This window comes from Parasteatoda tepidariorum, chromosome 3 (assembly GCF_982258835.1).
Source record: "Parasteatoda tepidariorum strain Cologne lab strain chromosome 3, Ptep-v5.0, whole genome shotgun sequence".
Taxonomy (NCBI): domain Eukaryota; kingdom Metazoa; phylum Arthropoda; class Arachnida; order Araneae; family Theridiidae; genus Parasteatoda; species Parasteatoda tepidariorum.
In genome coordinates this window covers 92,061,037-92,085,022 of record NC_141757.1, presented here as the reverse complement: position 1 = coordinate 92,085,022, position 23,986 = coordinate 92,061,037, and the positions used below count along the sequence as shown (strand labels likewise).

Here is a 23,986-nt window from a genome sequence, read left to right as displayed (position 1 = left end):
CTTTAACTCAATAATAATTTTATAAATTTAAAATCTTTTTAGATGAAATATATTAGTTAAGAAAAATATAAACTTAGAAGAAACCAGTTTGAATGATAAAATACCTAAAAGCTCCTCGACGTTTTGTAGCTGGTATAGATGAGAGATTTGTTAATGGGTATGTGCTACTAGGACTTAAATCAGAAGTATTTATATTTGCATCTGTAACACACATAAAAGAGAAATATTAAACTTTGGATAGAATTCAAAATTATGCAGGATAATTTAATAAAAAAAGAACAAGAAATTAAAAAATGTAGCCTTTTATACCTATAAAAATAAATATATTAATAACATTATTAATTAGTTAATAATAATTGCTGCAACTGCATTTTTCATTAGGTTACATAACGATGATTTTGATGCTCAGAAATGTTTTAATATAATACTGCCATGCAACTGGAAAAACAACCCAAGTGCTGTTGATAGATTTCGAGATAAGTGACTTGAGAACTATTTTCTTTTCTGTGCTTGTACCATGAATGATAAAATAGAATTTCAAAAAACTGATAAACAAAATTTATTTTTGAAAAAAAATTTTTTTTGCAATAAATAGCTTATGATACAAAAATGTCAAATATATAAAAATCTCAATTTTTAATGTTTATTTTTCGAAAGAATGGCAGAATTAACAATTACAAATATTTTTTATTAGGAATTTTACTAGACTTTTTTTACCTATTAATTTCATATTACTATAAAAATTGATCTACTGAAAAAAAAGAATAAACAATTTTCATCACTGATTATGTAGTTAATCACTTACTTTAAAGCTATTGATATATAATTTGCATCATTTAGTATACAAGTTTATTCTGTACACTCTTACTCACATTTACACCAGAGAGCCATTTCATTATGACCACCTTGCTAATAACATGTAGGACCACCTTTAGCCCTCAAAACTGCTAGCACCCGCCGTGGCATTGATTCCACAAGGTGCTGATAGGTAGTCTGAGGTATCTGGTACCAAGCGCTCACCAACTGGTCCTGCAATTCCCTCACATTGCGAGGGGGTGGCGTGGCAACACGAATTTGGTTTTCCAAGCAGGACCACAAATGCTCTATTGGATTAAGGTCAGGTGAATTTGGGGGCCAAGACATGACTTGATAGTCACTGGAATGTTCCTCGAACCAATCCATGACGATTCAACCCTCATGACATGGTGCATTATCCTGTTGGTAAACACCATCCCCCGCAAGAAAAACTGTTGCCATGAATGGGTGAACCTGGTCTGCAACTATGTTCAAGTAGCTTACAGACGTCAGGGATTGTTCTATGAGGATTATGGGTCCTAATGTGCTCCATGAAAACATTGTTCCTGGGCGAGAAACCATGAAAACCTGGGCGAGCCCATTGTTATAGATGAAGGTGGGTCATAATGTAATGGCTCTTCGTTGTATATCACTCTTACTTACATTTTTAAATTAATATCAAATAACAACTTTAATATCAAACATCAATAGACAATAAAAAAATTTTGACTACTAAATTCAATAAGGAATTAAAATATAATTGATTGCACAGGTGAATCTATCTTTTATCTGAATTGGATCAAAATGTTTTAAAAGATAATGATACAAAAATAAAGATAAAATTTTTAAGATAGAATGAAGAAATTGTTAACTTCTAAATTAATCTTAGGTAAATATAATGTATATATATATTTACCTTACATTTTTATATAGATTTTAATGTAATTGGTTGGTAAAAAATTAGTAATAAAGTAAAAAAGTATCATTTACCTTCATTTTCATTTGTTTTATGTACAGGAATTTTTGAATGTGTCTTTATACAAGATGGGGGTATTAATCCTTCTTGATTTGTTGCATTTGCTTCGTCTTTTGATACATGTCTGACTAGATACCAATCATTACAGGATTCTAATACTTCTACTTGTTGACCAGCATGAACAGTTAATTCTAAAGAGCCAGGTATAGCTTTATGATCTTCTACAATATTAGCAAGTTCCCCTCCCTATAACAACAAAAAATTAATTCATTAGTTGATACAGTGAAACAATAAAACATGGTTAAAACTAGATCTGCACTAAAATTTCATAAATAAAAACAATAAAATTTTGTTCACATAAATTATTAATATTAACCAGTTATTAAAAATTAATATGAAAGAATAAGCTTGGTTTAATATATACACACGTTTAATAAAATGAAACAATCTGAAAGAATGAAATTGACAAAAGCATAGAGAGATTGACACATAGAAATATATTCTATGGAGTTTATGTTCTCCCAAAACTTTCATTTCACTTTATAATTTTGATACTCATTTAAATAGATAGCCTAGGGACAGCAAACAGTGGCGACCTTAGAAGCCTCTTTTAGGGTAAAAATTCTTAAATTTATCACTGCACTTTAATCTGAACTTACCTTCAGTACTACTTAAAATAAAATGAAATTCACAGCAAAAATGAATAAAGCTTTACAATGCCAAAATTTCAAAAATAATAATATGAAAGTCAGAAACTTATAGTAAGTAAGTATTATTATTTTATATTTAAAGAAAACAAATTCACATATTATTAATATATTCACAGTTGAATCAAACTAAAATTTAAATATATAAAGAAATAATTTTGGAACTAATTCACAATGAGAGAATAAATTTATTAATAATGATAGAAAATTAATTTTAAAGCCATTTTTGAAATTAGAATAATAATTTTACAAGTGCAAAATAATAACAGAATTTATATGGATGACACTTTGTTTTAATTTTCATTAACTTTTAGCATTCTAGGTTAAAGTTGAAAGCAACTAAAGATTTCAGGATGTTCACCAGATGAACTTTATTTATTTTTAACAAAATTTATTTGCAATAAGAAAGTAATACCAACAACTGAGCAGAAAAGGGGAGCAAGCTACAAAAAAGTGGAAGAAAAAAATTCTAAATAATATTTTTTGCAATAAGGAATAGGTTTCTGTACCATTTGTGGCATGTGTGAAATGTGTTGATTACTACTGAGGTAACCAATTAAAGCTCAATATTTTCATACAAAATAAAAGTTTTTCATGATTATAACTTTTAAAAACTTTTCAAGTAAAAAAATATAAATAAAGAGAAAATCTTTAATATAAATTTTCAACGTTATAAATATGCAACTAATTCAAGAACAATTACTTAAAAAAAATCATCAATGTCAAGTTATATCGTACCTTTTCACTATCTGTTGTATTCCCTGATCCAAATGAAGCAAGAGAAACTCTTTCTTGGTTTTCTATACTACCTTCATCCATGGAAGAGTCTTCTAAGTCCCTATTAAAAAATTATATTTAGGAAATTATAATTTGCAACATCAAGTATAAATAATTTAAACAATTGATAAGCTTAAACTAATTTTATTTTTAACTTATTTTTTCATTTTTATTCATAAAAGACTTTAGATATCTAATAAAAATTCCATTGATTATTTTTCATTAAAATTTTATGAACATTTAAATTAAAAGAGAATAATGATGAAGAATTAATAATTTTTATCAATTGACTTACTTATAGCCTCCAATAGCCTGTAAAAGTTCCATTTAAAATTTCACACACTTTTAAATTACAATGGAAAAATAATCTATAGCTAATGCCGATTTATATGCGTAATGTATGCAATGCAGACTATGTTTGTATTAGGTTTAATTTTTTTATTATTTATTTTGTAAGACTTAAGTGTTTCTTGACAGCTCTAATAAAAAATATAATTGAGTTTTCCAGATTTCTCACAATAGGTACATTTCTTTTATGCTAAGGCTAATTTTTTATTGGGATGTTAGAAATCTTAAAGCCGATATTGCTATTGCCTGATGTAGGATAAAAATTAATAAATTAAAAACAATAAGCACATACCTGCTTGATCTATTACTGATAGATTTTGAAATTTTGGTATGGCATTTAGATAAATTGAGGGTAGACAGTGCACTGCTAAAGTAAGTTTCCTGAATTACTTCTCTCAATTTCTTAACCCAAGATTGCTTAGTTTCTAAAGAAGATGCCTGAAATGTATGAACATCACATATACCGAACAAATAAAACACCTTTAAATAACATACACACAGTTTCAAAATCAAGTGAAGAAGGAAGAAATATAATAAATATTTAAAATTACAACCTTGAATAATAACTGAGACTTACTTTTAAAACTATTTTATTCTCTGCAAGAGGAGCTCTACCTGTCCATACTGCAAATTTACATTCATCACCTTCTACATGTTCAGTAATGCCTACTTCAGATGTCTATAATAATAATAATAATAATAAAATAATTAAATAAAAATAAATATGAAAACTAAAAAAAAAGCAATTTTTTTAATATCAAAGCATTTAAGCTGTTAATGAATAGGTGATGTTTAAAGGGTTAAATAGGTATTGATTATTAAAAAATCTTTTTATTTGAAACTTTTTGTGCATGTAATAAAAAAAAAATTCTAAATATTTTTCTATCATTAATTAGTATAATAAATCAATAAAAAAACTGAGGTATTGAATATTACTCGAGAATTTTAAAGATAAATTTTATTTATTAAGTTAATTCATAATTTAAATCATAAATTTCAATTTTTATGCTAATGCATTACATAAATATATTTGTTTGGAAATACTTTATAACAATTTCCTATAATATAAAGATTAAAAAAGTGTAAAGCTTTAATCGCACCAAACTTTTTTGTAATCTCATAAACAGAAAATAGAACTTACAAGTAATTTGTTTTTATAAATATATTTAGCTTTGCCATTAGAATCTTTGACCTCTTTACTAAACAGAAGATACAGCTCAAAGAGAAAAATGTGTCTTTCTCTTCCTTTTCGAATCAAAGATTTAGGTTCAAATACTTGAAATGAATCTTGCAATATTACTTCTCCAAGCTGATCAAGTGAAACCTAAGATAAAACAAAATATTTATAAGAGAATTTGTAATGCTTTGCAATATTTATAAGCTTTCCGATTACATATACATTCAGGAATTTTTTTAATACAAGAAAGTTAAGCCTTAGTTTTGATGCCAAAAATAATTATTCCAACATACACTGAATAATTTTCATAAAGCAAAACTATCTCTTTTTTTAATGTTTTTGTTTTAATCTTAAAAAAATTAGAATCTGGAGTTTTGTTGCACAATGAAAGAGCTATTTACATTCAGTACTTACATAATAAGATACATAAGATAAGAGCTATTTACATTAAAAAATTCTATACGAAAGTAATATAAGTAGATTTAATTAAAGCTAAGCAATTTAATAAAGTAATTAAATTATATGCAAAAAAATTTTTATACCATATATGTATGCCTTTAATATTTCTTTTTCCTCAATAATAATAAAAAAGAATTATTAATAAAAAAAAACATTCTTGAAACTTTATTTGGAAAACAACCAATCAAACATTAAGATAGTGAATTCATTTACGATTTGCTTCACCTTAAATTTATTCATTTTAATCCAATTAATTGCATTCTTATTTATCCAAAAGCATGCATTAAAAAAAAAGTCTGAGTCTAACACTTTTACTGTTCTGGAGCAAGCTCTGCGCAACAAATGCTATTCTTTTATTTGGCATTTTAAGTGTATATCTAAATTTTACAAGTTAGTAAAGTACAAGTTAGTTTAAGTGTACATCTAAATTTTAATAGGCTTTACTCCTTAATTTAGCTTGCCTTATATAATCTTTAAGAAAAAAATAATTTTGATATTTAAAATTATAAAACTTTAAACATGTCCCTTAGATATTTATTTTTATCAGTTTCTAATTTTATTTTTCTGTTTTCAGAATACAGAAGTACTTCTCTGGAAGGAAGAAATACATTTTGGTAACACAGAGGAGAAGAAAAAAAATGTGTTTTGGAGTAAGTAAACTTGGTTATTGGAGCAAATAATTTTTTTATTCCGAGTCGCATATTGCGCGTCAAATTACATTTTTGAGAATATAAATTTACATTTTATAACAGGTTTTACAGAGCTGATACAAAATGCATTGCTAAAAAAAAATAATGTAATAGAAACACAACAAAGAATCTTTCTACATTAAAAAATCATAAGGGCCACTGCTGTTTTGGGTGTTCAACTAAATGTTACATTTTGCTTTAAAGAGTTTGCTAGATCAAACCGGCGGATCGGAATACCGAACCTGCGACCTCTCATTCTGATATTCTTTCTGCTGCCAGAAATTAACTGCAACTGACTGCAGGATACTGATGTCATAATTATTCAGCGCACATTTTCTCCAGTATATATATATCTGTAAAACCACAAAACTACTACTACTCTGTTATTCACTATTTAGAATTTTAATTTATTTTTAAGTTAGTCACGCAGCTTTTGTGACTCTTATTATTTTCCCGGAAAATAAAAGTTTTTATTTTTATCTTCTGATTGTTTTGATGTTGTCTTTGGTTCCGTAAAAATGTAGGAAAGCTATTCCTCGTTCCCACAGTAGCTTAAAAATAATAAGACTTATAAAATTTAAATTATTCAGGAGTGTTGAAAATTGTCCAGGGAATACAATTGAATTTATATATTAGTATATTTTAACATACGATAATTAGTTAGAGAACTAATAATTGTTGAACTTGTAGAAAAAAATACAAAATAGGCCAATCTCCATAAGTAACTACAGAATTGAAAGTTGGTATGCTGAAAGGTTCATATTTGTAAATGATCTTAAAATGGAGATTTTTTCAAAATTCTAATTTGGGGCCGGAATAGCCTGGTTGGTAGGGCACTGGGCCCATGTCCAAGAGTTCGTAAGTTCGATTCCCAGACTGGCCGAAGACTTTCTGTGTAGTAAATTGTGACTGATGCACATTAAATCTGTCGAGTCGTTAAGTCCTCCATGTTCCCATAACAAATCAATACCTCTGGGAAGGTACTGATACAAGATTTCCTTGTCTTCTGAATTGGTTCAAAATTACAAGGCTGCGGAGCTGAGCATTAGTAGTCATAAACCCAAAATTGGATCGGCTGTTCAACGACGGATATAAAATAAAATTCTATTTTGTTTGAAAGTTATTGCAATTTTAAAACTTTTTTTTAATTTTTTGTTTTTGCAAATTTTTTCCTTACTTTACGTTACATTTTGCTTTGTGTGCATAATCTATATACAACACAAACAATTTAACTTATTTATAATACTTAATAAAAACTTGAAATTATGAAGTTAAGCAGAAAAATGTACAGAGAATACAACAGAACAAAAAAAAAAACATTTATAACAAGCGAATTTCATATTTTAATAATTACTTTTTGACACACTCTATTCAATGGGGAGGGGGGAGACCCACCTAACTTCTTTGCGAGAAAAGCATGCTAATCAACGTTTAGGAGAAAAGGAAAATTGTTTTATATTTCAGAACAATAAAACTAACTTCGAGGACCAAATTCGACACCAAACTGAGCTGAAGTTCAGCTTTTTGCTCAATAAAATTATTAGAGTGTTGGAGCAGCTTGGCATACTTTATAGAGAAAAAACAGCTTTTAGGAGAAATTTGTTGTGGAGCAGTTTGGTGCAATTTACACAGCTGTTCAACCTCTGAAATTCTACTACTTCTTTTATTAACTGAAAATAGATAATAAAGATAATAGATAATTCTGTATCTATAAATTTTTAATGTTTGATTTGCGTTTGCGGTTTTGCATGGTTCGACACTCAGAACTCTTGAAAATAATGCTGATTGAAAGTTTTTTCTTTTAAAATGATGACCATTAAAGAAATGAAAAGAATTTTTGTTCTAATAAACGTAGGTGGCACTACTAGTACAACATATACCGGCTTTAACAGTATCATTTATTTCTTGATGTTTTTCTTCTTTTCTTTGGTTTTTTACTTATATTAAACCCTTCTTTTAAAAACAATTAATTGTCCAGAATTTAAAACAAATTAAAAAAACACTATTTCTTTTTTTTATAAAACAAATGGATAATAATGCTTGCTTTAAGGTAATGAAAAAATATGAGACAAATAAATAAAAAGCTTAATAAATCATTATGCAATATTGATAAAAATTATAAATACTTTAAAAAAACACAGTCTAAAATCTATAAATTACATACAAATTAAGCATTATATTTTCCTATACAAAGTTGTTTAAAAATATTATTAACACTCAATCAGTTTCGAAATGGTCAAAAACTTTTTACCAATTTAAAAATGAATAATAAAAAATAAATATTTGAATGTAGACTAAAAAAAACTAAAAATTACCAATTTATATGAAAAAAAACTTTTTTAAGCATCATCATTAAAAAAAAGCACTATTAAGCATTACTTTACATAGTTAATAACTTTAAGACATAAAATATAGACAAGATTCTTACATCACATCCTTCAAGCATGCTGAGATGCATAGCGTCATTAGCCTTCTTTGGAACACTTAGCATCACATCTAAACCATCCTAAATTAATAAAATAAGTGATTTCAGACAACAACAAAAATTTACACATGCCAGGGAAATGATTAAATAAGAAAATCATCATTAAAAAAATTATTTTAAATCCATCAGAATTTTTTTCTGTCTATAGCTAATATTCATGCACAGGAAAAACTTTTAAACACTAAAATTTAATTGATATGCAAGTGGAGAAATATCAGAGGTCTGACTAACTTTTGACTAATATATATTTTTTTAAACATAATGAAATTTTTAAGTTGAAATTATTATATAACTTATATCTGAATCACTCATCTGTTTACATTATTATTTTTATTTAAATTATTAACTGCTCTTTTTATTGATTATTTATGGGAGACAAAATGTGCTCAATTATTGTATATTAAAACTTATCTAGCATATGAATTATATTGTTTACTAATGTCTAAATAAAAGTTACAAGGAATTTGGTCCGAAAAAATATTAAATAATTATTTACTAATTAAAAAATAATAAATAAGAACTGAAATCACTAAATTAATTCAGTTTATGCCACTAAATTGGATTATCTGAAAATGATTCAATTACTTTTATTTAGGTTTCTTATTAGTCTTCTTTTGGGTCAAACCTCCATTAACAGCTATTTTGAAAAAATAAATAAATAAAATTTAAAATAAACTTTTTTTGCTTTTTTTTCAAAAGTAAACTTTAACTAAAAACACAAATAAACTTTTTCCATGTATGTTAATGACAATATTGATCATAAATATTTTTTTTTTTATTTTTGGTAGAATATTTGTTTAAAGGGAATATTCATGATTTTTTGGTCATATTTTTTAGTTTTTTTTTCCTTCAATTTTTATGAATTTTCAGTTTGTTTTCTTTTTTCATTTTAAGAGCTGGTGAATTAATTTTTTCCTTATACATTATTATACATTGAATCTTAAATGTTGATCAGAATTTTTCAAGATATAAGAATTTACATTATAGACGATTTTTTTTTCTTGTTGAAGAAATATCAGTAAATGCTGGATAATACTTCTGATGTTAGATTATTAATCAACTTAAGATTAATTAATTTTTATTGAATTTTATTAATTAATTATATATTTTAATTACAACTTTTTTTTTATTTAAGTTTACAATAAATTACAATCTATTTTTTTTTATAAAAAAAAGTTAAGATAGAACATGGCTTTGAAAATTAAAAAAACATTCTTTTTTATTTTAAGGTCAGTTTTGACAGTAGTTAATCACTTTTTTTTGCGGCATATTTTTAAAAGAACATTGAGGTTAACAACATACTTACCCTGTTAATGACAAATGACATAAGAGAGAAAAACTTGTAACAATAAAAAAAACTACTTTTCAAGACAAAAATTATATCAAATGTGATTTTTTTTCTTGATTTCATCTGCTAATTGCTCATAGACAAAAGAACCTAATTTAGCTTGATTCAATGTTGCAATGTGGTGCTCATCAGCTAAACAAAGGTTTAAATATGAAAAAGATAGGGTATGTCAAATTTTCTTTCCTTTTTTTTTCTTAAAAGACAAGTTTTGAAAATGCATAATGAAATCATGAACAAAAAAAAAAGTTATAAAAGAAAAATATTCACACAACCGATTTCCACAGATCAAAAATTCATTAAATCTTAAAACTAAAAGACAGAATCTTACACTGCAGTTTGCACATAAAATAGGTAATAATTCTTTTTTAATTTTCTTATTGGAACTATTTCATGAAGATTTTATATGCATTGAAAACAAGTTACGTTTTGTAATATAAAAAATAGTTAATAAAGATCATATTCCTTACTTTAATTTCTCCTTGATCCTCTTCACAGCATGACAAAAGATCCTTTAATAGTAGCTGATATTTAGTTATTCGTTGCACAGGTTTAATGAGGTAAGCTGCAATAGGATGAGGTATGTTGTGTTTTCGTTGAACATCCTGTTAGAAAAATATTATAAACGCTAAAATTTTTCAAACATATTGTACAATAATTAAACATAATAAATCTATGATAAATAATAAGGATAATAAAGCTAAGCTCACTACATAATATGTATATTAAAAAAGATTTAAACTACAAATAATAAAAAAGGAAGAAAAAGCATACCATTATAATATCATTATATTGAAGACAAAATATGTAGCTTCTCAGAATTATCTTACAAACTTGAATAAGACTAATTTGGATTTCTGCTGGTAGACTAATTAATTGTTTATGTCATAAATAGCAGATTGATACTGCTACCACAAAATAGAATATTTAGTTGGTATTGATTGAATCAACAGGTAAATACTAAATTTCATCAACAACAAGAAAAATTAGCTATTTACACTATTTTACAAAATAGTTCATGAAATACAGCACCACTTGATAAATTCATTAAAAAAATTATGCAAGCCTTGTTTACATCTTTAAGAACACTATGAATAAACAACTTTCTGAGCAAGCATGTACCATCCAACGCTTAGATTAGGTTGAACAGTTAAATAAGTTAAGAGTATAATTATTTTTACAGTTTTAATGTAAACTTATCAAAGATTAACAGAAAACATAACAACATTGTAAACAGCTAAAAATATCACAAGCTTGAAGAGAATTTTTTTTTTTTTTAACTGAAAGTATACATGTATAATTACCTCAAAATAGTTACCAGCATGATGCACTAGTAAAGAATTCGATTCTGGTTTATTCTTGCAATACTTTACGTAAACTTCAAACTTTTGTGCCTATTTTGTTAAAGAAAAAAAGAAGGAGCATAAATAAAAAAGTGCAAATTAAAACATTTAAAAAAAATCATATGAAAGATGAAAAAATTCATACCCAAGTCACAAAACAATGACCAACATCTTCAGGCATAGTCTCATATTTTTCTAACTCTTTAAGAAATATTCTGATAGGGAATTAAAAGAAATATGAAGTATATATAATTATTACAGTCTATAAAAATACAGCATAGAGTATTCTAGAGTAAAAATATTTATAGTATTTATCAATATTATGATTTTCAAATATACAATAAATTATGTTATTCAAACTTACTGATCATGGAATTGAAAGATTTCAATCATATTTCCGAATAAAGTGTGACTTTTTCTTTGCAATCCTGATGGAATGTTATCATCAGTTTTCTCCATTTCTGCCATATAAGTTTTAATGCATGTCTCCAAGTCTTTTACATAAGTTCTTTCAGTCTGAAGCAGTTCTGCCATGATAAATCTAAAAAATTAAAATAATGTATCAGAAATATTCAATACATTTATCGGAAGAAATTCATCATAATAAATATACATTAAACATAGATATAAAAAGACGCCCGGTGGCTGAGCGGTAGCGCTTCGCGCTGTCGTGCCACAGGTCCTTGGTTCGATCCTTGGGCCGGGCAAGGTCGACTCAGCCTTTCATCCTTTCAGTGGGTCGATAAAATGAGTACCAAGCATGCTTGGGAACTAACACTGGGGGTTCCGCGTCCGGCTGACCACCTGACCGGAACATATGCTCCTGCACCCCAGAGCCCAAGGTCAAGAAAACTGAGATGGGCACAGTCGGCCTTGGCCCTCTTAATGGGCTGTCGCGCCACTGAGTTAGTTAGTTATAGATATAAAAAAAAATCCAATTTGTAACATAGTAAAAATTGCAGAAATTTTTATATATATTATAACCAGAATTTTTTAAAGCTGCATTTTTATGCATATAATTATATAGTTTTAACCTAGTTAATCTGTGCACAAAATTTATTCAAACACACAACTTTGAATTTTAAATGTCTTTAAAGAATATTACAGAAAAGTAATCTTCTTTAAATTGAACTTTTCTGGTGACTAAATGAATCTTGATGTGCAAAACCTTTCCCAGATTATTAGTTAGCTTTGAAAGATTTACAGATTTAATGAGTCTTACCTAATTGTCAACCAGATTATATAAAGTTAATTATTTTAAAATTGAATTAAGTTAGGTATATTTAACAAACAAGTAAGAATTTTTGAAAGCAAAAATACAGATCAAAAGAGTGAAAGCACATACTGAAAAGATATTTAAAAATTGAACACATTGCTTACTCTTTACGGCGAGCCGATTTACGTTTTTCTTCATTAAGCTCCTTAGCCGCAGCCTCCTTCACTTTATCTTCTAAAGTTGGATCACTGTGTCGGTCTAGAGACAAATCTTTAGCATCTCTCTGTAAAATAAAGCTAGTTTTTAATAATGTTTAAAATTAAGTGCTTGGAAAATTACTAAGTAATATTTATAAATTAACAGATCACACTATATATTTTAATTTTACTATTATTTCACATAAATAGGATAAGAATCAAGGAACTAGATTTTATTAATGTTTAAAATTACTTGATAGAAATACTGCTAGTAATATTTATAAATGTAACATCCCATTATGCCTCTTAATTTTTTTATTTTTCCCCCACAAAGTCTTAGAAAAATGAAAAAACCAGGCACTTTGGAAACAAACACAGAATATTGCAGACTATAGATTTTTTTAATGTTAAGGTGACCAAAATTGTTTTCAAAACTAGTCTTACATAATTTTTAACATAATAATAATTGTTTAACATAATAATTTTTTAATCTAGTTTTTTTATATTTAAATAAGGGAGCAATAAAAATTTTATAATAGTTTAGAAAATGAGAAAGAAAACCAATGTTAAGATACTGAAAAACTAAGTTTTATAGATAAAAAAAAGTGTATTGCAAAAGTTACAAGATTAGATGAATCTTATTAAGCAGTTTCAAAGTGCTTGATATGTTTTTGAAACTCTAAAAATAGCAATCAAGATTAAGTGAAATTTTATTTAAAACAGATACACCAATACTTGCCAAAGTAAAAAGGAAAATAAACATGACATAATAAATCTTAATTGGAAATAATAGCTTTGAACAATGAGGAAATTTTCCCGATCTAAAATATAAATGTGTATACTTACATCAGATTGCAAACCCAGTTTTTCTTCCAACTTTTGACGATACTGGTCCATACGTTCACTGAAATCTTTATAACTTTGATCAACAGATGCAACCCACTGTTTGATTGCAGACGCATGAGCATGCCCTCGCTCAACAAGACTATCAGCAAGCTGAAGCAGTAATCGGACTTTCTCTCTCGTCTCCTGTTATAATAAATAATAATTAAAACATCTAGAATATAAGGATAAACAAGTTAAAAATTCTCACATTTAATATTTTTAATATAAATATCCAATGCAAGGAAAAAGTTTTAAACAAAAAAATGACTTACTTTGGCATTGCCTTTAAATTCATTGTACTCTTTGAGCAAAGATTTTGTTTCTTCAACATTTTCCCCTAACGTCCGACGATTATCAAGATAGTCTTCCCCTGTCTCTCTTATCCATTCCAAAGCCTTAATAAAATGAAAAACTACTTTAAAGCTTCATTTTTTTTAAACTTTCTTTTTTTATACAATAAAAATGGAGTTTTGAAAAATAAATATTGTACACTTTAAATTTTTCACACTTTAAATGTGCATTAAATAAAGATTGTTGCGTGCCTGTGCACCTTTTCTGTGGTAAGAAACAAGAGTAAAGAGAGGTGTTTGTAGAGAGAAAGTAAGCAAATATTAATTTGAACTAAGTTTTGAATCAAAAGGTTAATTAGATCTGAGATATACACTCAATTTCAATAAAAATTTACTTAGTAATTAAAAAATTGTAATGTCCAAAAAAAAAAAAAAGAGAAAACTAAATACTAAGCCTTTTTAAAAGTTTCTTTTCAAATCTGAATATAAAGGTTACTTTTGTATTTGAACATTACACTACACGTGTCATGTCTTAAGCACTAAAAAGGTGAAAAGTTATAAAGTTGTTCTTTTTCGAGTTTATAGCTTTTACAAAATCCTTATATCTTGACAAATTACATTATTTCACATTATTTAATACCAGACATACTTTTCTAATAATGCATAATACAATAATAAAAACCATGCAAAGATTTGTGAACTTTACAAAAGTTTAAAAAGTGGTAATTTTTTTCGTTGAAAAAAAAAAACTTTATCCTATTTTTATTTTAAGATACGTTTTTCAATCTGGAGGAATATATAATTTCCCCATACCATATAACTATGATTATTTTCAACCCTAAATACAGATTGTACAATATAGAGTTAAATCAAAATATAAAGTGACTGATCTACATTATGACAAGATTAGGAAAATAAAACACCATTTTAACTCTTTTTAATTCAAAAATTTAAAATATATAGTAGATAAATTAAAATGAGCAGTAACATATCAAACATTTTTATCACAGAATTGCTATTGCACCATGAAACAAAATTTTTTACTCATGATCTTAGAGTTACCTGTTTTTTCCCTCTTAATGTATCAGAGCAATTTTAGTAAAGTACTCAAAGAGCAGTCTAGCTAAATGTAACAAAATTATTGCACAAAATATGATTTAAGAAAATGGCATCCTAATAATATCATTGCAATGTTTTAAAAAATTTTTTTCATTATAAAAAGCCTGTTAATCCAATCCAAGTTCTTGTATCTGAGGAATCTTGCATCAGGCTAACCCTGGGAGGCTCTCGTGGTCTTTCTCTCCATGTAAAGCAAATGCGGGTTGCAAAAACTTGGATGGTAAGTAGAACAGATTCTACTATCATCCAAGGAACTTGGATAATTGTTAACATGATCCAAGCAAAACAAAATTCCATAAATTTTGGTCCAAGAACTTGAATCATATAAAAAGGACTTCACACATGTTAGGGATAACATGTGTAATAAAAGAAAGCAAAAGTTGATTTTAACTTACCTGCTTAGCACTATTTTCGAAAAGGACAAATTGTTGGCATTGATCTAATCTCTTTTTCCGTGCAGTCCAGTGCTCTAAAACTTTATTTTCTTGACTTAACAATTGGTCTAGAGTAGCTACAATAAGAAAGTAAACGTTAACAAGAAGGAATTAATAATAAGATTAGCATCAAAATATTTAAAAACCATTCTGATTAATTTGTAAATACGAAATTAATAATAACAATTCCCTAAAAGTGCAGAAGAATATAATTTCAAACTAAATATTAATAAAAAATGTAAAGTTAAAAATATCATACCTTTAACTTTGTTTTCAGGAACCTTGTGATTAACTTCAATTTGGGAGCTATAATACTGTACACATCTGGTGCTATACTTTAAAAATGTCTCAGCTGTGCGACGAGCAAGGGTGCAGGCTTTTAAGAAGGCCTCTTTTTGTTCTTGGTGTTTCGTCAAGAGCTGAGAAACAAGTGCTATCTTTTCTTGAGTCTCCTTTTTCTCACCAGTTTCATTATTGCTGCCACACCAGTCTTCGTCTCTTTTGTATTCTCTCTCAAGGCTATCTAATACTGAACAAACCTAATGATAAAAAAAGGAGAGAAAATGAATAAGTATTCAAAAAAGTATGGTAGGAAATAAAAGTGATTACACTAAATTCAGAAAAAAAAAATTTTGATCAACAATCTGCCTGATAGATATGGTTATGTTATAAAAAAATATAATTAAGAGGGCCATTATAAATTGTCTTTAAGCATATAATAAAGTTTTTGGGAAAATATGGCTACAGACGAGAGTGATTATACTGAATACAGAACAAAAACTGTTTTTAGAAAAAGTCGCAAGAAATTTTTTTGTTGTTGTTCTAATTGTTAGAGATGATTATAAAATGAAATCACCAAAGTAGTCATGAGCAAAAACTTTACACTATGGATAAATCTGCAAGATTAATTTTGAAACTCACTTCGTACTGAAAGTTAAAACAATTATTTTGAAAATATATCACATTATATATATCTTTAACTGCATAAGATATATCTGCATTATATATATGGTTAACTGCAACAAAAGAAAAAAAGAAATTACATTAATTTTTACAAAAAATTTCCTAACTTAATATGTTTTGCGACTTTAAGCAAAAATTATAACTGTGTACATAAAGATTTTTACTATATATATATATATATATATGTGTGTGTGTGTGTAATTTTCATAAGTTCAACTTCATCTGATTATCATATCTTAAAGAATAACATTCATAAAAATCTATAAAGGAAGTAAATTTTTTTTCAAAACTAGTATTTAAATTATGTACCTGTTCAGCAGTTTTGTAGAAATTTAAAGATGCTGTAGTTAGTTTATGCCTATCTTCTGCATGCGTCATAAGTTGATGCCAACTGGAATTAACCTCATCACATATTGCTCGTACACTTGAGGGGTCATAATGACTTGCTTGAATAAGAGATTCAGCTCGCTGTTGTACCATAACTGCACTTGAATGCGTTTTCTAAGAATAAAATACCACATGCACATTTAAAAACATACATTTTTATACGACAAATGAACTTGTGAACTATAATAAAATTATATACACAGGGATGAGATTGGCCAAAAGGCAAAAAAGCTGAATTTCCAAAAAAGTAAATTTTATGTACGTGCAATCGGTTAACAATAAATTCCAGACAGTTTAATATAATAAATAACAATGTGCTGACATAAAATTGTGTATTAATTTATTATTATATAAATGATTACATCGATACTTAACATTTAGTAAAAAGAAAAATTACCAATTGAAAAAATAAAGCTAGAAATTATATTTTTCTTCAGTTCACATAAGAGACAATTATTAGATACTTGAGAAACTGTCTGGTTTAGCAAATTAAAACAACTGAGAACATACATTAACATTCCATTTCTGTTAATAAATACTGTTACATGATTTAAGGCAAATATATCAGTAACATGACTTTTTAAATTATTTTGAAAAGAAAATTTACAGAACTTTTACAATTGGAGAATCGCTATGTTTATATTATAATCTGATCCTGTGAAACATGTCAATAACTGTGAAGTAAAAATATATAGTAACTCCTTAACATACAAAAATTGCTATTTTAGTTCGAAAAATTACATGGCAATCAGCAACTGTTTAGATAATTATTTTTCATTTGATAAGAACTTTTCATTTCATAGCATAAATAACAGCAGCATTATTTCTTAAATTTATTATTTTTTAAATTTTGCATTTTGATGCTGAGTTAATTAACTCTCTTTCCAAAAAAAAAAAAAAAATTTAATCACTTTTTAAGTGCTATATTTAGTCGTTAGTCCATCTTCAAACATCTTGTGACAAATCCTACTTTTTCTTCCTTGCAAGCCCAGAGTAAAAGTTTTGAATATATTCTATTCCAGTTTCGTTGATGTTGTAACACCTACATATACTAGTAATCGTCGATAGAAAAACAGTTACCTTTAGAGTAACTAAATCAAGAAAAAATTTTCTTCTTACAAGAATCGCAATAGTTGATCTTAAAATTGCGCGAATGCAAATGGCAATCCTGGATTTTAAAATAGCGTGAATATGAATCATGATTATGGATTTTGAAATCACGTGAGTATGAAACTAGATATACAATTTTGAAAATGGCAAAATACAAACTGCGATATAAAATTTTTAAATCGCGTAAATACAAATCACGATTCATAATTTTTAAATCACGTAAATACGAATCATTATGCGTAAATTTTAAATTGCATAAATAAGAATTATGAGACATAATTTTGAATGCAAATCCCAATGTCTTATTTTTAAAGCACGTATAAGACGAAAATCGATGTTTGATATTATAACCGCATGAGCGAATCACGGCATTGGATTTTAAACTCTTGTGAATAAGAATCGCTACATAGGTTTTTAAAAAGGCGTAAATACAAATCACGATATCAGATTTTAAATCTCGTAAATAAGAATCGGAATACGCAACTTTTAAATCACGTAAATACGAAAAGCTATGCTTGATATTAAAATTGTGTGAATAAGAATCGAGATATTAGCAGATTCCAGGCTTGCGACTTCTAAAAGACTTGTCTGAAGGAGCGTCGTTTGAATTACGAAAATACAAGATATCTGGCTGGCGGGTAAAAATGCAGAAAATCTTATCTTCTGTGCTTAAAAGCGGAGAAAATAGCTAAAATAAGTAAAAATGCGGAAAGGGTTGGTAGCTTTGTAGTTTGAATTTCCTGCTTACCTTTGAAAATCGGAAATAAAAATAATTATTATATTTCAGTGGCTGAATTTTCTGAAAAAGCGGAATATTAATTTAAAAAAAAGTGAAATTTTAAGAGAATCGGAGTTTTTGATAAAAAGGCTGAAATTTGAGAGACAAAAGTGAAAAAAAAAGCGGAAATCCGGTAAAAAGCGGAAAAATCTCATCCCTGTATACAATAAAATGAAATAATATCCAAATATATAACCTCAATGGCTAACTGAAACTGTTGATGTTCAGTTCTAAGTTGTTCTGCTTCTTGTAGAGTTGATGGTATAATAAAGGATGCAACAAGCATAGCTTCGCCATTACCAATCCAACTTAAAACCTACATGGAAAAAAACAAGATTTTTTTCAAAATTCAGGAATTAAAAATATGAGCATATAATTCATTAATCAAATGATAATATACCTGACTAGCATCATTTTCTAGCTGGCAGAGTTGGATACTTTGTTCGAGTTTAACACGCTTTGCTTCGGCAACATCTTCTAGGTCTAGATGACGCTCCTGAAGAAAGTCCAATAAAACTTGCACCCTTGCTTGTCCATCATATTGATGATCAGCCATTAGTTGTATCCCTGAGGATTCAAATAACTGGAGGGAGAAATGACTTTATCAATGCAATCATAATCTAATAAACATAAATATTTCATCCATAATTTAATGAATAACCAGTATTCTCCCTATGCACTTTTATAAAGGCAGCCTGCTCTGACAGCCCTTTGATCCTTATAAATGCACCCTCTTTGCCCTTTTTATAAAAAATAAACTGCAATCCCTTAAAAACACTGCCTTTTTATTCATATTCCATTTAAAGAAAGATTAACCCACTGTTTAAATAATAATTATACAATGGTAAAATTATCTGTTTAGATTATTATTAAATAGTTAAATTTTCATAAATTTCTCTTTTTCAGTGGGGGAAGCAGTATAATAAGGAATTTTTTAAGTGATTTTTTTAACTCACTTTTTTTGAAAAAATGTATGCGCATAGATTGTCTTTTAGCATCCCCATTTTTTATAAACTAAAAGTTCTTTTCTCAATTTGATAATGAATGAGAATTACTTTTTAATATAAACATATAAAATAATATAAGAGGGTAATTTAAAAATTGTTGAGGATCAAATTCAGTTATTAAATAATATTACACATTTTGATACATTTCTAGAGTATTAAGTGAGTGCCCTTTCAAAACTCCAAGGGCCCTTTTCTGTGAGGAAGCACTATGCCTTTTTTTTACTCCAAGAGTGAATTCTGGAATAACAAATTATTTCAGCATTAAAGTTAGGAAATAAAATAGGGCAATTTGGGAAATTTTGCAACAGGCCACTTTTTCAAAAAACCAAAAATTTCAAACAATAAAAAAAATTTATGTTAATAATAAAAGTTATTCTTTGAAGCATTTTTTTTATAAAATATGGTAAACATTATAAGGTTCCCTTCTAAAATGAAGAAAAATTTCAGGAAAGAAGCATTATAAAATGTTCATATAATTCCATTACATTATGAAATATTCATAATAATTCCATTTGTATAATAAATAATAACAATAAAATGCACATTGATGGAAAATGTGGTAATCCAGTGGCGACTGGCAGACAATATTATAATTGCTGTTTGTCGTCCAGTGGTTTGTGACGACACTTGATTTTGCCTCAACCATACATCAATATTCTTTGGGGGGAAAATTTTTTTTTGTTTTGAGATACAAAAAAAAAAGGAAAAGCTCCATTTTTGGAGCAATCTGGAAGAAAAATTATGCAAAAAAATTTGAATAGCAGGTTAAACATTATACGAAGCGTCTCAAATTTAGTATAAATTTCATCTAAGATTAATAAATAAATTAAAAATGCTGAATGTGTGAAGTGAGGTTATTACATTGTAAGAGGAAAAAAATAACACCAACAATAACACATAAATTGATTTAATGCTTATAATATTTATCCAAAGTTATCAAAATTTATACTTGATATAGTTCTTGTCCCCTCTGAATAACATCTAAGGCAGTCTGCTGCATGTTGCTGACACTTTCATTGTGTATATGCAAGGTATGTTCAGCTTCACTCATATCTCTTGCAATATCAGCATTTTGCAGTTCCTCAGACCATAGTTCTAACTGTGAAGATATCTAAAAAAGCATATATTTAAAAAAATATCAAAATGTATTGGAATAGATTTTGCTAAGCTGGCAAAAGCATATAATAAAATAAAATTTTTTTTGTTTATGAGTATGATCTTTTTAATTTCTTATTTAGTTACAAGAATGAAAACCTGTACAAACAGAATGAAAAATTGATTTCCATGAATAAACTTCATACCATTTGTCATAAATGCTATAAAAGTTCTTTTTCATAATCTTTATAAAAAATACAAACATCTCTTAGAATAAAGAAAAATATATTTTTATACTTGAATGTTGTAATAGCAATGACAAAATTAGGATTAATAGATATAAAAAAAAACAGAATATTTAAAGAAACAAAAATAAGTTATCTTAATATAAAAATGGAATATGATGATAAACAGAACCATTAAGAAAAATGCAAATCACTTGACTTAATGACTTAAAACCACAGACATGGTAAACAGGCAATCAGAGATAAGATCCCTTTTGATTTTGAATAGTTTAATAATTCAACCGCTCATAACATTTTAAGTTTTAATACTATTCTTACTAATTACAGTACAACAAAATTTACTGACTTCGGTTGTTTACCAATAAAACTTTGCCCTTTATTTCATTGAATATCAAATATGATAAAGATTTCCATCGTATAAAGAAAGTCTACTCTTTAATGTGTTATCTCTATAATTCATCTGAGAAGACAATATACTGCAGAAGATATCTAAATTAGAAGTAAGTATTACAACAAGCAAGTTGAAATGTTAACAGTGTGGGTCAAAACTGCATATTAATGCATTATTATTTTAATAATAATCAATAATTTTTGAAACTAAATCTTGATTTATGATTTGAAAATAGAATTATACCTTTCAGTAAAATTCCACATTTTCAAGAACATATTAGCAAAAAATGTGTGCCTAGAAAAGTTCAGTATTGCATAGCATATTAAATAGAAAGCTTATATATATATTAATTATAGTGCATGATTTATGTTGTCTTCCATATAAAAATTACCAAATTTTTAAACAATACATATGAAACATCTAATTAGATTTCTTTATTATATTTAAAAAATATTATTTGTTTTTCTAGTTATTGTTAGATGGTATTTATGACTCAGGTGGGAAGTAAATGTAATTTTATAAAAAAAATTGCTCTTAGATAGATTAAGTGGTAATGAATCTCTGGAGAAAAAAAATAAACTTTTGGCGTCATTCGCAAAATTAAAAAAAATCATTTGACAAAAGCAATTTTACCTCCAATGCATCTCTTTCAAACAGTCGCAGCTGAAGGCACAGATCAAGCTTTAGTTTTCTATTTGTCCAGAGTTCTTCAAGTTCCTCTCTACTTCGACTAAGAGATTCTAGAAGTCCTTCAATGGCAGCATTTGATGTACTAGAGTCACTATCAGGTTCTAATCCAGAGTTTCTAAAAGAAAGAGATTAGGGATTATAAGAAAATTACTAGATTAGATATTAAAAATTAATAACACAAAAAACATTCTAATGATATTGAAATATAAATAAGAGTTTTCAGTAGAAAATAGTTACAATGGTTTCATACTAATATGGCTCTTTAAATGTGACTTTCAGTTAATGAAGGGGATTTTGGGGTTCTTTCCATCTCTGAATAAATTATACAAATAAACAATACTTGAAGCACTGTGCATAACAGACAATGCTAATTTCAAAGCAGATTTTAATATAAAAATTTTAAAAAACACTTTGCTCAATCATGAGTGGTCTTTAAAACTGAGATAAGAAAGAATTTTGTAAGGGTCCAAAATACAGATTGATTCACTTTGAAAATTGCACTGGAAAATTTGTTCTTAGAATTCTAACCTCTTCCAATTAAAAATATAGATGAGCTGCATTAGGTAAGAAGCACAGTCTAAAGATATTACTCCTTTGTCAGGAAAATTGTTTACAAAATTCAGAATTGACAAGGAATAGACTTATCAGAAACAATGGGATGATTACACTTTCTATTATTCGCTTTGAAAAATAATGGTTGTTCAATATCATTAGATAATGAAAGCAAATTGAGCATGTATGAGCCCAAAAGATATTTATATTTAATTACGATAAATATTGTGACGAGTCAAACGTTTAAAGACATAATCAGGCTGGCAAATTTCACACATGTGATGTAATTCAGTAGCGTTCCTGACTTGCCATTCCTTAAGAAAATCTATATACTTCTGGAAAAAAGAGCATTTTAAAATTTTTTATGAAGATTAATGGATTTAGGATAGAGACTTATCGTATACTTACGGAGAACTAAACACATCATCACAAAGGACACAATTAGGATGAAATAACACTCGAAGTTCAGTCAAACAAACTTATAAACTAAACATGATGATATAAGAAATGTCAATAGTGTTAGGAATCAATAAGTAAGACTAGTTAGAAAAATGCAAATAAAGTAGGAGTGGCTTTAGTATACCTGAACTAATTATCAAAACATCAATGCCAATATAAATTATATTTAAAAAAAAGACATTTCAATTTATTTTAAAATTAAAAGATATGCAAATTACATTACTATGACATTGCAAAAAAAGACATTTCAATTTATTTTAAAATTAAAAGATATGCAAATTACATTACTATGACATTGCAATTATCGGGTTGAGTAAAAAGTTTTCCGCCAAAAAAAAATCCTGAAAAATGACAAACACATACAAAATCAGCAAAGCTAATGAGAATAGTTATCTCTATTCAAATCAACAATTGTCTGCCAACGTTTTGGTAACTTTTCATTCCCTTCTGCGAAGAACTGGGGGGTGCGCGAGTAGAGAAAGCAATCGACCTCATTTATGACCTCGTCATTTGAACGGAAGATTGTGCCATCAAGATGCAGCTGCAGATTTGAAAACAGATAGTAATCCGAAGGCGCCATGTCTGTTCTGTATGGTAGATGTTGCATCAAATCCCACTCTAACGTGTGGAGCGTCATGCCGGTCATTGCACTAACATGTGGCCAAGCGTTATCTTGAAGAAAGAGAATCACCTTCCTTCTGAGCTCGTTTTCTCGTTTTTCGCGAATCGCATCGCTAACTTCGATTGGCATATTGCTGTATATTGTACTGTTGATAGCCTACCCGCTTTTAAGGTACTCCTTGTAGATAATTCCACGACAATCCCACCAGATACGGAGAAGGACCTTCTTGTTAGTTAGCGTTCGTCTTGCAACCGAACTTGCGGATTCCCCGGATGCTGACCACCCTCCTCTACGGCTGTACGGCTAGTATTGTTGTAGTATACCCATTTTTCATCACAGGTCACGATTCTGTCCAGAACGTCCTCTTTTCTTTGATCTCTGAGCAGAACCAAACAGGCCGCTTTTCTCTTGATCTTGTCTTCAGCAGTAAATTCGCGAGTCATTC

The 23,986-nt window shown here is 27.7% G+C and overlaps 1 protein-coding gene across 3 annotated transcripts in view; it reads right to left on the bottom strand.

Moving 5' to 3' along the window:
• trio (trio Rho guanine nucleotide exchange factor) overlaps positions 1 to 23,986 on the bottom strand; it is a 71,578-nt gene that overhangs the window by 19,888 nt on the left and 27,704 nt on the right. For all 3 annotated transcript variants that reach the window (XM_043043598.3, XM_016050632.5, XM_016050633.5), the window contains exons 17-37: positions 21,852 to 22,023; positions 20,437 to 20,598; positions 18,881 to 19,063; positions 18,677 to 18,796; positions 16,515 to 16,706; positions 15,502 to 15,781; positions 15,204 to 15,319; positions 13,672 to 13,794; positions 13,361 to 13,543; positions 12,482 to 12,600; positions 11,466 to 11,642; positions 11,247 to 11,316; positions 11,063 to 11,152; positions 10,229 to 10,363; positions 8,357 to 8,434; positions 4,745 to 4,927; positions 4,181 to 4,282; positions 3,896 to 4,041; positions 3,217 to 3,316; positions 1,786 to 2,017; positions 105 to 201 (exon numbers count right to left, since the gene is read on the bottom strand). In XM_043043598.3, the coding sequence (XP_042899532.2) occupies positions 105 to 201; positions 1,786 to 2,017; positions 3,217 to 3,316; positions 3,896 to 4,041; positions 4,181 to 4,282; positions 4,745 to 4,927; positions 8,357 to 8,434; positions 10,229 to 10,363; positions 11,063 to 11,152; positions 11,247 to 11,316; positions 11,466 to 11,642; positions 12,482 to 12,600; positions 13,361 to 13,543; positions 13,672 to 13,794; positions 15,204 to 15,319; positions 15,502 to 15,781; positions 16,515 to 16,706; positions 18,677 to 18,796; positions 18,881 to 19,063; positions 20,437 to 20,598; positions 21,852 to 22,023 (3,060 nt within the window). The remainder of the gene's footprint in view (positions 1 to 104; positions 202 to 1,785; positions 2,018 to 3,216; positions 3,317 to 3,895; positions 4,042 to 4,180; positions 4,283 to 4,744; positions 4,928 to 8,356; positions 8,435 to 10,228; positions 10,364 to 11,062; positions 11,153 to 11,246; positions 11,317 to 11,465; positions 11,643 to 12,481; positions 12,601 to 13,360; positions 13,544 to 13,671; positions 13,795 to 15,203; positions 15,320 to 15,501; positions 15,782 to 16,514; positions 16,707 to 18,676; positions 18,797 to 18,880; positions 19,064 to 20,436; positions 20,599 to 21,851; positions 22,024 to 23,986) is intronic.